This window comes from Vigna angularis, chromosome 5, assembly GCF_016808095.1.
Source record: "Vigna angularis cultivar LongXiaoDou No.4 chromosome 5, ASM1680809v1, whole genome shotgun sequence".
Taxonomy (NCBI): Eukaryota; Viridiplantae; Streptophyta; class Magnoliopsida; order Fabales; family Fabaceae; genus Vigna; species Vigna angularis.
The window spans coordinates 36,214,321-36,231,152 of NC_068974.1; the positions used below are offsets into that span (position 1 = coordinate 36,214,321).

General features: G+C 34.5%; 3 protein-coding genes across 3 annotated transcripts; 1 reads left to right on the forward strand and 2 right to left on the reverse strand.

Moving 5' to 3' along the window:
* Positions 1-1,188: 1,188 nt before the first annotated feature.
* On the forward strand, positions 1,189-4,031 carry LOC108319579 (aldehyde dehydrogenase family 3 member F1). The gene is made up of 9 exons (XM_017550753.2): positions 1,189-1,605; positions 1,726-1,794; positions 1,897-1,993; positions 2,092-2,298; positions 2,499-2,728; positions 2,836-3,008; positions 3,207-3,297; positions 3,407-3,556; positions 3,639-4,031. Exons 1-9 carry the CDS (start codon positions 1,408-1,410, stop codon positions 3,903-3,905), a joined length of 1,482 nt encoding a protein of 493 aa, XP_017406242.1. The 5' UTR covers positions 1,189-1,407; the 3' UTR covers positions 3,906-4,031.
* A 1,787-nt stretch (positions 4,032-5,818) lies between these two features.
* LOC108319650 (polyadenylate-binding protein RBP47B') lies at positions 5,819-9,830 on the reverse strand. The gene is made up of 7 exons (XM_017550856.2): positions 9,205-9,830; positions 9,046-9,119; positions 8,554-8,684; positions 8,208-8,304; positions 6,439-6,600; positions 6,284-6,363; positions 5,819-6,135 (listed from the first exon to the last, which is right to left on the reverse strand). Exons 1-7 carry the CDS (start codon positions 9,773-9,775, stop codon positions 6,045-6,047), a joined length of 1,206 nt encoding a protein of 401 aa, XP_017406345.1. The 5' UTR covers positions 9,776-9,830; the 3' UTR covers positions 5,819-6,044.
* Positions 9,831-11,426: 1,596 nt separating this feature from the next.
* Positions 11,427-13,420, reverse strand: LOC108319585 (extensin-2). Its single transcript, XM_017550762.2, has one exon. It carries the CDS (start codon positions 13,338-13,340, stop codon positions 11,634-11,636), a length of 1,707 nt encoding a protein of 568 aa, XP_017406251.2. The 5' UTR covers positions 13,341-13,420; the 3' UTR covers positions 11,427-11,633.
* Positions 13,421-16,832: the final 3,412 nt, after the last annotated feature.

Genomic DNA, 16,832 nt, shown 5'->3' on the forward strand with positions numbered 1-16,832 from the left:
AGTTTTTGTTATCTGTATATCTACATATAACTTTGTTATCTTTATTTATTATATGTGAGATTTATATTCATATTTATATTATTTTCAATAAAAACAATATTTATTTATATTAAAACACTATTTACTTGCGAATTAAACAAAAGAAATTTAACTTATTAAGAACAACTATTTAAGCAAATTCACTGTAAACACTAATAAACAATAACAACAAATTTTCTAATCTTAATACATATAGAAGTTAAATATAGAAAGAACAAAAAAAATCCATACAAAATAACGTGACTCAATTGAAATATTATTAATGAATTTCAAAGTACAAAGCTGTGATATAATTCACTATAATATGATATAATCAATGACGTTTTTTTTTCTTTTTCACAGTGTACTCTTATTCAAGTTGTAAGTCAAATATTAATCACAACTAATAATACAAAATTCCTATTTATATAATAATAGCAGTATAACTAATTCACTAAAAACGTACTTAATGAACGATGAATAAGACACATGAACAATATTTTTTATTATTGGGCCTAAGAAATTACACAGTCTAATCAGACTAACACATATACATGGTAAAAGACATATATCCATTATTGAACGGTTTGGTATAATTACATATTTTAGAAACTTTTTACACCAGATTTTTCCTGAGCATGCACACACACACACACACATATATATATATATATATATATATATATATATATATATATATATATATATATATATATTTTACTTTTTATAAAATTGGTTAAATGGTAGCAAAATGAGATAAAAGAAACTTTTTTTTTTAAACAAATTTTGGTAATTAAGTATTGTTTTTTTGTACTACTTTAAAAGCTTTTTATTGATGGAGGTATCTTATGTGTTAATAAACTCTTATATATCTCTTATTTTATTCGATGTGATACTTTATTTATACCCAACACAACTTAACCATACGGACGATCCAAGGAAGACAATGTATGATCAACCTAACTGCTAGGACCGGTCGGTAGGTTCTCTGAGTCATTAAGACCATGATTAAGGTAAACAACGATTAGAACTATTGGGCTAAAATTAGACCGTGATTAACTTTTTACTAATCCTAAACCTATGACGAAAACTATAAATACGTCAAAGGTAAATGGTAGGTCCGTTGTGCATTTATTACTCTTCAAGAGCAAGACAACGGAGTTTGGAAGAAGACTGGACGGCAAGAAGGCAAACTGTGAAGGTGCCGAGTGACTCAACCCGAAACACAGCCCTTAATTGATCTATGACAAAAATCATGTGAATGACAGAATGCACAGGGCCCTTCCCCTTTATGAAAGCCAAACTAAGTTTCCATTGAAGTGTTGGAGTTAGTTGAGCAAATATAAATACTGGTTGCTGAGAGCTTAAGCAGCTGCACCCCAAAGGAACATGGAGATCATGTCAAGCTTCGACAGAGACCTCAATGACATGAGGGAGTATTATGAGAGCGGAAAGACTAAGCAAGCATCTTGGAGAGAATCTCAGCTCAAATCCTTGCGTTGCTTCCTCATGGAAAAACAACAACATATCATGGAGGCCCTTATGCAGGATCTTGGGAAACATCAACTTGAAGCTTTCAGAGACGAGGTATCTTTTCACATGTTCTTCTCTTATTATATTGAAACCTATTTTGGCTACGTGGAAGAAATGGTTGCAAATCATCAATCAGATATAATTTCTTAGTAATAAAAACCATTCTGGTCGCAGATAGGGACTTTGATCAAGACCTTAAATCTGGCATTGAAGTCTTTGAAAGCTTGGATGTCAGGCAAAAAGGTAAGATACATGTCCATACATACATCCTTCCAAATATTTGAAGATGAGCCTGTGAGAATATACATATGAAGTAACTAGCCACCAAATTGATCATTTTGATAGGCTGAATTGCCACAAGTAGCATTGCTCACCAGTGCAGAAATTGTTTCAGAACCACTTGGTCTGGTCCTCATTATTTCATCTTGGAATTTCCCATTTGGTGAGTTAACCTTTAAACCAATCCCTCAGAAACATTTATGAGAAAAATATGAAGATATTATTGTGGTGTGCTCATTCTGTTGATTTATGCAAACGTAGGACTATCCTTGGAGCCACTTATTGGAGCAATAGCTGCGGGAAACGTGGCAATCTTAAAGCCTTCAGAGTTGTCTCCAGCTTCTTCTTCTCTACTCGCTTCCAGTCTCACCTCTTATTTGGACAATAAAGCCATTAAGGTGATCCAAGGAGGACCACAAGAGACCCAACAGCTACTAGAGCAAAGATGGGACAAAATCTTCTTCACAGGTAAATGGGTTATGTCTGTCTTAATTAGGTGACTCTATTTTTGGACAAAATTATTAATCTATGAGCAGTGATTTTAATCTTGTATTGTTTATAGTATAGCCAAAACCATTTTTAACGAAGAAGACAAACAAATTGTACTATTTCGCTCTCTTTTAACAGAAGAAAATGTTGTCTTCAATCGTTGTAAAAACTAATTGCAGGAAGTGCACGTGTGGGGCGGATTGTTATGTCTGCTGCTGTGAAGAATTTGACTCCTGTGACTTTGGAGTTGGGTGGAAAATGCCCTGCAGTTGTTGACTCCCTTTCATCTTCCTGGGATATAGAGGCCACTGTGAAGAGAATTGTTGTGGGAAAATTTGGGACTTGTGCTGGTCAAGCATGCATAGCCATTGATTATGTCCTGGTGGAAAATAAGTATTGCTCAAAACTGGTACGTTCATCCCTTGAACCTTTTCATGTTCACTGATTTTTTATCTTTGTTTCCTATGATGTTTGGTGTTAGGGGTTTTTCTGGTAGCTTATTCTTGTTTCTTTTAGGTGGAACTGATGAAGGTCTGGATCAAGAAAATGTTTGGAGAGAACCCTCAACGGTCCAAAACTATCACCAGGATAGTTAACAAACACCACTTCTCTAGATTGAACAACCTTCTTGCTGATAAAATGGTCAAAGAATCAGTGGTTTATGGTGGCTCAGTGGACGAAGAAAACTTGTAATTAACTAACACTCTTCCCTTTCTCAGCTACATTTTCTTCCACAATAATTGTATTTCTGCTAAAGTTGGGTTTTCAATAAATTTAATTAATAAAAGAAAAATATCAAAGATTCTTACTCATTTTCCTGCAATTAGAATAGACCAGAAAAGTGCATCTTTACTTGGCCCAAAACTGTTACCTGTGAATTCGTGCAGATTTATTGAGCCAACCATCTTGGTGGATCCCCCACTGGACGCAGCAATTATGTCAGAAGAGATCTTTGGACCATTACTTCCAATTATTACTGTAACTTTCATGCACACAACCCTCCCAATCACCACATGCTTGAATCTAAAAATATTTTCCAACTTGGCCAATGTCATTTTCTTTTCTTTTTTATGGCATTAATTTGCAGGTAGAGAAGATTGAGGACAGTATTAGATTCATAAGGAGTAGGCCTAAGCCTCTTGCCCTTTATGTCTTCACCAAAAACAAAACCCTAGAGAGAAGAATGATATCTGAAACATCATCTGGCAGTTTAACTTTCAATGATGCAATACTACAAGTACAAACAACACTATCTACCATCATTCCATTGGAAATCTCTTTGCATGGTTTCATTAATCTTGTTATTTTTGTTTGTGCAGTATGCAGCTGATTCTCTTCCATTTGGAGGAGTGGGAGAAAGTGGGTTTGGCATGTACCATGGGAAGTTCTCCTTTGACACATTTAGCCACCAGAAGGCAATAGTAAGAAGAAGTTTTCTCACTGATTTCTGGTTTAGATATCCTCCATGGACACTAAATAAGTTGCAACTACTTGAAGAGTGTTACAACTATGATTATCTGGGGATGTTCCTTGTCATGCTGGGCTTGAAGAGATCATCAAAACGCTTATTTGCAAATCATATGTAGCTGTATAGGATCTTACTAATATGAGAACAATACACACTGTCATTTGTTTCTTGTGAAAAACCAGAAAACTGTAATGTTTTCCTTTTCTTTTCTTACAAAGTCCAATAAAAATTGTTCCATGTGCAATTAGTCTTCCGTACAAAATTTGCCTATTAAATTCTTATGCAGCTTTATTTGACCTTATCTGGTTGTCACTGAACTCCAATTAGTTTATGAATAAAATTCACATTCAGTTCTTTTAAAAAGAATTTATATTGTTGTTAAATTTAGTATTAGTGTTGTAGTTTTATTTAAATAATTTATATATAATAATGTATGTGTTATTGTTCATTTTGTTTTAAAGTTTTGTTTTATGGATTTTATTATTACGAAGTTTATGTTTATACTTCTTCTAAAAACTGGGAAACGTGTCAACAAGATTGACCAATATAATCATTAAATAATATTCTTCTATCAAAAATTATATTTTAACATACACAATTTTTATATTTATTTCACATTATTTTTTTTATTCAATCTTTTATGACTTAAACAAATCTTTTACATTTATTTAACGTTACTTTTATTTATTTTTTACATTTTTCTTTTTAAATTATAAAATTTCATTTTTTTCATAACTATTTTATTTTTATAATATATATAAAATAAATGTAAAATCCTACTATTTCTCTTTTTTTTTCTTTTCTTACTTTTCCCTCTAATTGCTGACAATATTGTTATTTTTGTCTATTAGATTTATCCAACGTGTAATATCGTAATTTTACTGGATGAAGTTTGTCTTCTTGTAGGGTCTCAGCAATCATGGTTACAAGATTTCTGTTTTTCCCACCTTTCAGACTTATGGTACTTGTATTTTAAGTTTGTACCTGTGACGGGAACAGAGAGAAAAAAAAAACAGAAGAAACTTACTGATTTGAGAGACAGAAACAATGACATTATATACTTAAAAAAGGAAAAAAAAATCACTTCTTTTTTAATAAATGTTAATTTGATTAGTCGTTTCAAAATATTTGTTACTTTTAAATTGTATTTATTTGAATTATTCTCACATAATACTCACCAACCGTATCAATAATTGAATTCCAGAAAAAAAAGGCGTCTTTATGAGCATTCAAACTCAAAGTTTGGACCTCGCAAACTAGTGGCAGAGAATTATGATGGCATGGTAGTTGAAAAAAATACACCGATTGCTGCTGGAAAATAATTTTTAGCAATGTGTTCTTTTATATAAATTTCTTTGCACCTACACCATTGAATCTACTCGATGTGAGTGTAATTAAATACACCAACTTTCTTCTTTACCAGCACTACCAGCACGCACATTTATTTTCATCATCTGAAACTGCTTTTTCCATGAGGTGTCAGCTAGGCAAATAGAAAATATAAATATTAAGGAAATAAAAACGAAAGAGAAAAACAAAATGATGGAAAAAACTATATAAAAGGTATCAAATGAGAAGTGATGATTAAAAATTAAAATAAAAACTTCTCAATAAGAACTGATAATAGTGATTCAGAAAACAATTACATTGAATGGTAGAACTGTCTTTTCATACACACCCCAATCTTGGTTCTCGGTCAGAGTAGAATAACGGAGGCAGAGAACCACAGGAAAGCGAAATTAGATATCTTGCAGGATCATCTCGGTATTGTGTACGAACGAAAAATATCAAAAATTTAAGAAACGATATTGAGTATGATGTGAAATCTACAAAAAATTATAATTTTTAATAAATTTAACCAATAAAAAAATAAGTGTGATTGAGAGATACCAATTTCCATCCAATCAAGAAAATAAACACAGATATGAGCAACATCGCTGCCTCAGACTCTACACAGACTATTAACCAAGTGTACTGAAATTGTTGTTTTGTAGCTGCGGTGGGAAAATATGGAGAAAATAAGCATGCAAATTTAAGAAACGCAGATTGATGAAAATGACCTATAATACAAGTTCTGAAAATCATGACACTAATAAAACTCATCCTAAACTAAAATCCAAATGCTGAATATTCAGAATTATCTCAAATACTACCATTAATCAACATGCTATTCCACTCATTGAAACAAACAAAAAATTTTAAGACCCGCAATACGAAGCCTTCGTGCATAAAATTGACCAGGCAATACAAACAGATCCTATGCTTGCTGTAAAGATTTCGAAGTTCTCTGCCAAAGGGACCGTCCTAAAATGGAACTTCCATGCGTCGAAAGATATGCAGCATTCAATCTGGAAAAGCAACCAAAGATCCGTCAGAAACACATAATGAGCCAATATATGCAATTTTTTCTTTTGGTGAAAGCAAATATATCTTCTTTTTAAGGTTTTTATAGCTTTTAAATTGAAAAGGAAGAGAGAAGGGGGGCAAGAAGCTTACTTGTCAACATCAGGCAATGCCAGGGGATCATACGACTCCTCCACAGGCATAGATACTGACATGTCTTGACCACCTTCAACCTGAATAATAAGCAACCAATATGTATGAGAAACCCCAAAAATATTCTCTTCCGTAACATTTATATATCAATTTACCTGTTGAGGGTATTGTGCAGTATAACCAGCGTATGCACCATAAGCGTACAAGGAGGGATCATGAGCCGCACCATAAGTATATGCCTCGTAACCCTGTCCATATCCATAATAGGCATTCCATTGATTTGGGTCCATCTGAGCGCCCCAGCCACTGGGTACATCCTAGAATTGTTTCAACTTTTTTTGTTAGAGCTATAACATAATTACACATCTAACTAACAATAAAAATGAATCCATATATAAGTTACTAATAGAGCAGATCAGATAATCTTATATTTATCACCAAGAGAATCCCAAAATCATTAATGTAAAACTTTATAAATATTTCAGAGTGATGAAAGTTCATTAAGGTATGGGATCCAGTACAAAAAGCTAAGCCACCAAAGCAGTACAGTTTCTTCATTATATTGTTTAAATATTTTTTTTAGTCTCACTTTAAATTTCTATTAAATTTTTGTGCCAACATGTTTGACGTGGAGCTGCTTTTCTTTCTTCAATTGAGTTGAATCCAACTCGACTTAATTTCCTAACTGAAATGCAATCATACTCTCGGTCTACAAACAGAGCATTCACATGTAACTGCTACAGCTATCATTAAATCATACAGTATCACCTTAACTTTAACTAAAACCACCGAGCTTTGAGTCAGTGTTTATATTTCTCATTATCTTTCCTTGTCTCAGCACATATAATCACAATGTCCGTACCTTTTTCCTTGGGTGAATGATAGTATGGGGAGGGGAAGGGTCGGGTATGCAATTGTGGTAACTTACTGATGAAAGACCTCGGACCATACCATAATTCCTTGTTATTGAAATTCCCCGAATCCTACCAGCTGAACCGACCTTCATAGGCATCATAACATCATGATTGCCCAATTAGGCAAGGTCAATTACATGGATCACACCATACCCATTGAGCTCGGCCAAAGATTAAATTTTGAGGGTCAATAACCCAAAACATACAAACTAATAAATGCCATAAAAAATCTATATCAGAACTGAGTTTGGAAGTATACACGTGTTACCAACATAGAAATTTCGGAAGACTTAATAAGTTGAATAATGGAAAGGTAATATTAAGTCTTCCGGAATCAGTGAATGACTTTAATAATAATGGAAAGGTAATATTTTCTTTGGCCCTCTTTGTTATCGTTAATATTCATATTTGGGATGATTTTAACCACTCTATTCAAGGCAATTAGGGTTCTTCACGTTTTCTTTCAAAGCTTCCTTCAATTTCAGAAACTCCTTCATCATGCCATTCAAAGTAATTACAACTTGAATTACTCTCCAATCAAAACAACACAAGATTAATTCAAAATTCAGCACATGAAATGCTTCGAGTAAAACTACTTTTCTCCAATTGAAAAAATTTACTTTGCCCAATTAAGAACCCTAATTGTTAATCTGATTTCAATCAAGACTTAATCTCATTTCAAAAGTTAAACATCCAACGTGGCAGAGAGTGAAGAGGGCAACTGGTATTTCACGTGGCATCGCCGTTTGCCACATCTACTAAAACTTAAGACCGTCCAATTTGAAGGACTAATAGTTAGAGTTTCAAAACTATAAGGACTAAAAACCATCAAAGTTTTGAGTAGGGACTAAAAACAAAATTGTGTGATACTTAAGGGACGAAAAACATATTTAACCCTTAAAATAAAAATGAATTATGTATGACAAATGTGCCACATAGGCCAGTGTCACCATGACAAGCCAAACAGTCATTTTGTCAAAAACACGAATCATTTCCAAATGAAAAATCACCTGTCTAGCTGTCAAGGTACTAGCCCAAGAAATTTGGATCAATTGTTGACCTATTATCTTTCCCTGCATCCTCTGAATCGCATCTTCAGCAGAGGCTCTACAGACAAAAGCCATGGAAGAGGTTAAAAGGCTAATCAATAACAAGAAAACGCAGAAGGAGAAGAAACTAAGATTGATGAAAGACCTCATAAGATGCAGAGTAACATGACATCAGGCCACATGAAACTTATTGCCTTGGAAAGGGGTAGCAACAATCAAAATCATATCATTTATCCTTTGAGTTTCGAAATATTAGAGCAACCCCATAAAGATTCACATGTTAAAGTTTAAGGGTAAAAAACAAAACCTAGTTCCAAATTGAACATAACCGTATCCTTTGCCCGCATAAATTTTGACCGACACAATATCTCCAAATTGCATAAAGGTTTGCTTAAGCTCCTCCTCTGTCACATTAAGATCCAAATTACCAATACAAACCTGCATTACAAACAGATATCTGTAAGAGTACAATAAATCACATACATTCTTGTTCCAGAAAGTGTGTAATGCTATCTCGTCCGTCCCTAAAGTTAAAGAAATTTCAAAGAAGTCCTTAAAATTTCCAGATGTCTCGTTAAAATTCATAAACTTAACGACTAATTATTATTTTCATCCTCAAACATATCATAATATTATTATTCAAGTTTCACATTTTTAGAATTTTGGACTATAATGAGACCTTCGGATTGCACTTTCAAGGACATGTTAGAAGTTTATGTGACAGCACTATATGCTTTCAGGGATAAAATGTGTGGTGTACTCATCACATAAATTATTGGTCAACGAGAATCCGACTTACAGTGGTATTATTCACATCATTTTCTGGCTCAACAGTAGTCACCGGAGCAGTATATGCAGGAAATTGATACATTGCTGCAAAGTAATCCACAATTAAGAGTGATTTAAGTGATAATTGTGAACGGAACGAAGGGTTGTATGCTTGTACTGCAGTACTCACCTTTAGGTGGAGCATATTGGTTTTGAAAAGAAGCGTTCTTTTTAGGAGTAGCGGCACTGATACGCATAGGGCGCGTGGAGCAATAAACACCGTTCATTTCAGTCATGGCGCGGTTCCTCTGCGTCTCGTCGGTGAACTTAACAAAGCCATAGCCCTTGGAGCGGCCAGTGGCGGGGTCGGTGACGACTTTGGCCCCTTTGACGGAAGGATAATGGGCCCGGAAAGTTTCCTGAAGGAGGAAGTCGGTAACGTCGGGGGCGAGATCGCCGACGAATATGGAATGGTCGGGCCCAGAGTCTCCGAAGGAGGCCCAATTAAGCCGGAAGGTCTGTTCCGTACCGGGCATTTGGGTGCCGTTGTAGGTGCGGAGAAAGGCCTCCGCCGCCGCGTGAGAAACGAATTCCACGAAGCCGTAGCCCTCAGGCTGGCCCGTCATCTTGTTGCGAATGATTTTGATGGAAACCACTTCGCCGCTGTGGGCGAAGCACTGCGAGAGGTACGACTCGTCGACCCAGTACTGCAAATCGCCAATCCAAAGAGTTCTTACTTCCTCGATCGCCGTCGACGCCATCTTCCACAGCCGCGCTGCTGATTATGCTTCAACCTCCCTTTGGTATTTCCCGATGCTATGAGATTAAGGCTGCTTTAAAATTCAAACTGTGATATGGGTCTGGGCCGGATTATGCAGAGGCCCAGCTAAATATGGGTTGTAGAGTAGCCCATATTCTGGCGATGCGTCATGTCATATTGTTCGTCTCAAAATAAATAAAATCTAATTGTTTTTACCAAAAAAATTTATGTTATTTAGTAAAGGTTAAAATACTAATTTAGATTCGATTTTTGTCAATTCAGTTGTAATAATTTGTTTGTTTAATAAGGTTTTATTTTTTTTCAATTTTGTTTAATTTAGTTTTTGTTAACCTCATTTAAATAATTAATCATGTATGACATGTATCAATTTATGATTTTTTTAATTATTTTAAATTTATTTAATTAATTTTTAAAAAAGTATTCATGTGTCAAGTCATCATTGCAACAATAACATTACCATGTGTTTATATCTTATAATTAATTTGGTTCCTATATCTTGTTATTTTTTGTCCAATCCAATTTCTTTTTAAAATAAAACAATTTTGTCTGTTTCTAAATTGATACTAAATTTAATTTTTATATAAATGTTATATTAAAAAAGATTAAATTGAAAAAATATTAAGTATAAGGATATAGCAATAATAATGATACGTTTCTATGTCTTATAATCAATTTAGTTTCTATATTCATTATTTTTTTCCAATTTAGTCAATATTATTTTAAATAAAGCAATTTTATCTTTTTTAAAATTGATATTAAATTTAATTTTTATATAAATGTTATATAAAAAAGGAGATTAAATTGAAAAAAATAATAAGAACAAAATTGAATATAAAATACTTATACTAACACATGTCATTCACCCTAACATCTAACGTTTACTTGACCACAGTTATTTATTGTAGTCAATCTTATTTATCTAACATAAACAGTTTATCTAATCTGATGCGATACTTTTGTGGTTTTTTCAGTTATAAATTTCAAATGGTGCTATTGGGTAAGTTTTGGCGGAATGATGCTATCATGAGGAAAAATTCTGGGACAGTAATCTGTAGGAAAACTATGGCTTCAAACCCTCACTGTCAACTTTTGTACTTTTCCTCCCCATTCTCACCAAAACTTTCCCTAGATACACTTTCACTAAATTCATCACCTTAACAGTGATAGCATGTTTGGTTACATAGGAAATAACACAACTTATTGCTTTCTTATTTAACAACTTTTACAAGTATTATCTCATAGAACTAAAAGCAGTTTCAAACTGCATTTAATCTTATTTATATTATTATTTTTATTAGGGCTTGAGTTCTTTTTCAACCTACTCTTCAGTGCTATTTGACTTGACACGTGTTAAGAGGAGAATGGAAAATTTAAAATACGTTCTGATGCCACACCGAAAATGGAAATAAGAGAGAAACACGACGTGTTTTTCTTTTATTAATTTCTGTTTATTTAAAACCATCCAACCTAGATAATATAATATCATTTCATCCATATAGATATTTATTTATTTTGTAAGCATTTCATCTATATTTTTTTCCAAAATGTTATTTAGCACTGTGAGCACATGATTCGTGAATTTCACGGTGATCGTAATTTTAGAAGGAAAAGAGAAAATGCAATCGAACATCTGTGGTAATAATTAATGTATATTTATAAAAAGAGAATATTACACACTTCTCAATTAAAACCAATACAAACGCATGGGTTACACTACAGTCAGAATGCAAGTCCAACTTCAGTGTAGACCCTATTATTAATGAATGACTAATTACAAAACAACTGCAACAATGTTCAACGTGATTTATTGGAAAAAAAAAGTTGATTTAGCCAGAAGCTTAGTATGGTGGAGGCGGGGGTGAGTTATACAAGTAGGGGTAGTATGGTGGAGGAGGAGAAGGTGAAGGGGGAGGTGGGGACTTATAGTAATATGGTGGAGGAGGTGAAGGAGACGGTGGAGGTGGTGACTTGTAGTAATATGGTGGAGGAGGTGACGGAGAAGGTGGAGGGGGAGACTTATATACGTATGGAGGAGGTGGTGAAGGTGAAGGTGGTGGTGGTGACTTATAATAATATGGTGGAGGAGGTGAAGGCGATGGTGGGGGCGGGGACTTGTAGTAGTATGGAGGAGGAGGTGAGGGAGAAGGTGGGGGTGGGGACTTGTAGTAATATGGAGGAGGTGGTGAAGGTGATGGTGGGGGTGGGGACTTGTAGTAGTATGGAGGAGGAGGTGATGGAGATGGAGGTGGTGGTGACTTGTATACGTATGGTGGAGGAGGTGAAGGAGATGGTGGAGGTGGAGATTTGTAGTAATAAGGAGGAGGTGGTGAGGGTGCTGGTGGAGGAGGGGACTTGTAGTAATATGGAGGAGGAGGTGATGGAGATGGAGGTGGTGGTGACTTATAAACATATGGTGGAGGAGGTGAAGGAGATGGAGGTGGTGGTGACTTATATACATATGGTGGAGGAGGTGAAGGAGATGGTGGGGGTGGAGACTTATAGTAATATGGAGGAGGTGGTGAAGGTGATGGTGGTGGCGGGGACTTGTAGTAGTATGGAGGAGGTGGTGATGGGGATGGAGGTGGTGGTGACTTGTACACATATGGTGGAGGAGGTGAAGGAGACGGTGGAGGTGGTGACTTGTAGTAATATGGTGGAGGAGGTGATGGAGAAGGTGGAGGAGGAGACTTGTATACGTATGGAGGAGGTGGTGAAGGTGAAGGTGGTGGTGGTGACTTGTAGACATATGGTGGAGGAGGTGAAGGAGATGGTGGTGGTGGGGACTTGTAGTAGTATGGAGGAGGAGGTGATGGAGATGGAGGTGGTGGTGACTTATAGACATATGGTGGAGGGGGTGAAGGAGATGGTGGTGGTGGGGACTTGTAGTAGTATGGAGGAGGAGGTGATGGAGATGGAGGTGGTGGTGACTTATAGACATATGGTGGAGGGGGTGAAGGAGATGGTGGTGGTGGGGACTTGTAGTAGTATGGAGGAGGAGGTGATGGAGATGGAGGTGGTGGTGACTTATAGACATATGGTGGAGGGGGTGAAGGAGATGGTGGTGGTGGGGACTTGTAGTAGTATGGAGGAGGAGGTGATGGAGATGGAGGTGGTGGTGACTTATAGACATATGGTGGAGGGGGTGAAGGAGATGGTGGTGGTGGGGACTTGTAGTAGTATGGAGGAGGAGGTGATGGAGATGGAGGTGGTGGTGACTTATATACATATGGTGGAGGAGGTGAAGGTGATGGTGGGGGTGGAGACTTGTAGTAGTATGGAGGAGGAGGTGATGGAGATGGTGGTGGTGGTGATTTATAGACATATGGAGGTGGTGGGGATGGAGAAGGTGGAGGTGGAGATTTATAGTAATATGGAGGTGAGTTGTAATAATAAGGAGGTGTTTGTTGTTGATACGGTGGTGTTGGGCGTGGATAATTGTTCCATGGTTGGCCATTGTAGGGCTTATAATCATCAGCACCAACACTGATAGCCATTAGGCAAATTGCGAATGCAAGGATCAAACGAGGCCATTGCCTCGTTCCCATCTTCTTTGAATGTGAAAACGTTGCTGTCTTCAGAACACTTATTGTGCCAAATTTACTTTCTTGCTTCCCAAAGTATTGATTATAAGCCTTTATATAGTGTTTAGCTTCGGTGATGGCTGGTAGGATATCTTTGTTTGATGACACACAGCCATAAAGTCTTAAAATATATATATATTTATATTATTTTAACATTTCAACTTGATGTTATGGTTTGCCATTAAAGGAGTTCTTATTTTCCTCAGGATTGTGTGAAGAAAGTCAAGAAGAGAGTAGGTGATGGCGTGGTTGAATGAGCTCCTGTTACATTTTCCTTAAACAAATATATATACAGAAGCGCGTCACAGCAGACAAAACTGATTATTTCGTTTGTCTTTTCACCAAGAACTTATGCCTGGAGTGTGAAACAGATGATAAAGTCAAATGCAATATCACTTCTTGCAATTCTCTTATATGTCTTTCTTTATCATTAGCTTTAGTTCTTTCTTCCTGATCATAATGCCATATGTCCGGATTATAAAAACATGAGCTTATCTTTGTTATCTGTTGCTCTTCAAAGTATGCTTTTATCGTCGGTGAAAATTGCTTCAGGTTACATGACATATTTTCTTGTTATTGTAAACTAACGCACTTGACAAACGTTAACTCCAGACTTAAAAAAAAATATTTATTTTGACTCGGTATAATTACTTTTTAAGCCGGTAAACCTACTTTGTTTGTTTTAATCAACATCTCGTGTGTATACTTTATGCCTTTTTTTTTCACCACGACAAGTTTGTTCCGACATATTCTTTGATCAATTCCACCCTGCAACTGGATCCTTTTTTAACTTGAAAGCTGTAAATGAATTAGCGAGTTTTTGAAAGCTGATGTATATATCCTAAATAAATAAACAGAGAAAAAGTCTAGGCGGCGAAATTTTGATCGATTTTAGGAAGATATGTTGTAATGCTATTTATTTCTTTATTTTTAGGTTGATCGTTCAATTATTATTATTTAATGTGTTGTTTATTTTTTCTGTTAGAGCAACGTATTGTTTATTTGATTTGATACATCAAGGCAATAAAAATACTTTGATTAACACGTTTCTTGCTTGATCGAAGCACGTCTTAAGTGAATCTGATTAGTCTCTTTAACTACCAGATAATTCAATTTTTGCTATATTCTCTCTACAAATTTCATCAGATTAATTAAATTAATCCCGCTTGTAATCTTCAATTACCACCATTTGATTCGATTTACATTACGGTTCAGAGAACAGCACTTAAGATAACTCATTATTATCAATTCATGCCACAGTTAATTTTTAGTTACTTATACACAGTGCAAAGTTTCTGTAATAAATGAAAAGCATTCACCAAAAAAACAAAAATGGTGGATCTGTGTTTTCCCTAGACTCATGATCACTTCCAAGGAAAATGGTCTGAAGAAGAAGCGTTGCAGAAGTCCTAATACGTTTTTCTCTCAACTTGTGTATTTATTTTGCTTTTGTTGATTGGAAAATCATGCATAATATATACTATTTTGCGAAGAACTATTCATCCCAATGTACAAATATATACATGCACAAAATTGGCTTTGTTTGACATGGAATTTGTCCTTTTCTCACTGGCCAAAATAATAATTATATAATCATATAGTTCACTTTATAATTATCTTTGAATTTGAGACATAAATATATGATTCTATATTTGTCGAAAGCTAAATTAATTTGGTTGGCACGTTGTTCTGTGCACTGTATCCAGATCATTTTTGAAGACTTTCTTTGACATATCGTGCTTAAAAACACTGTTTGTGAGTTGTGAGTAAGCCATCGTGGCCCATTTTGCTTGATTTACTTGCTCATACGTTCACACTTTTGTTTTGTTGGCAAAAGCTTCGAGATTTTTCTAGGTGTTTAAAGTGTAGTAATTTTTCAAGAGGCGAAATATGAACTTCTTGAAGGAATATTCATAAATTACGTTATCCAAAAATCTTGAGGAAACATAGATCAAAGATGTTTTCAAAGGAATATTTTAAATATTTTTTTAAAGTTTCAAAAAAGACAAAAAGAAATTGCCGATAAATAAAAAATAATGTTTTTGTGTTTATTTGTGTTTCTGTGATTCTGTCATATGATTTATGTGATATAGAAATAACAATTTTTTTTAAAATTATATACTTTAGACCGTGGTTCTGGTAAAACTGAGACAAAAAAGGGTCTATTGGCTCGTTATGGATCCAATCGAGGTAATAGACCCTTTAATTAATTAATTTTAAGGTTAAAACTGAGGTAATAGACCAAATTTTTTAATTTTATAATCGTTTTACTGCTTCAGGTTTTTTAAACCGAGACAAAAGTGTAACCATTTTGTCTCGATTTTTGAACTGAGATAAAAAGTCTTTTTTACCTCGTATGAATATACCTCGGTTGTAAAACCGTTGTCATAAACTCAAAACAATAGAAACAATATTCATTTGTTGCACTAGTGTAAGGTCTTCTGCTTAACTCTTTCTAGAAAACTTATCTTGAGTATTTAGTATATAGTGTTCACTTTTCCAATCCAATCACTTTTCCATATTTCTGTAATGGTGAGACTATACGTCTTTCTGATAGTTGTAAAAGATTGACTTTATTCTGAGTTAGTGTGTTCATATCTCTCTTATCCACACTCAATATCTAATTTAAGGATTAATATATATATATATATATATATATATATATATATATATATATATATATATATATATATAAAAATAAGAGTTTACTTCGAGTATTAATTAGTGTTCTCATTATAGAGGTCACAAGAAAGATATTAATTTCAAAACATATGTACGTTTTCATGCGTATGAAATTGGGATGAAAGACACATCTTACATGTCAAAGTTATGTGTAATTACATTATTTACAAGTTTAATATATAATTTTATTTCGTGGAAGTTAAATTAATAGTCAGCCCGTTTTTATTTGTTACTGTGTTGCTATAAATATAAGAGTAGTTATTTTGGATGGTAATTGTGATTGCTATAAGACTGGTTGTTTACAAAATGTGAAAAAGTTAGAAAAGATGTTGAAAGAGTAATTGATGTGCTACAATCTCAATTTGCAATTTGCAATTATAAGTAGTCCGGTGAGTCATTAATTAGATACATAAAAATGATGAATAATCATGTATACACATGCATTATACTGTATAATATGATTTTTAAAATGATTATTTCAATATTAATTATACAATATGTACTCATCGTACCTATTGACACAATAATGCGAGTGTTAAGGAGGACTACTAAGAAACAAAACATTTGAATGAATGGAATGTGCTATACAATTTCTTCAATCAAGGAGGATGAAAAATATATATTATCGGAGTATTTGGGACAAAAAATGAGGGTCCAATTGTCATGTCATTGGTGTGTATTTTAAAATGAAAAATGACAGGCTTTATAATTTATAAAATAGCTAAATATTTAAGATTATACACGCTCGCTGACAATGTGAAAAAGATCTCTTGA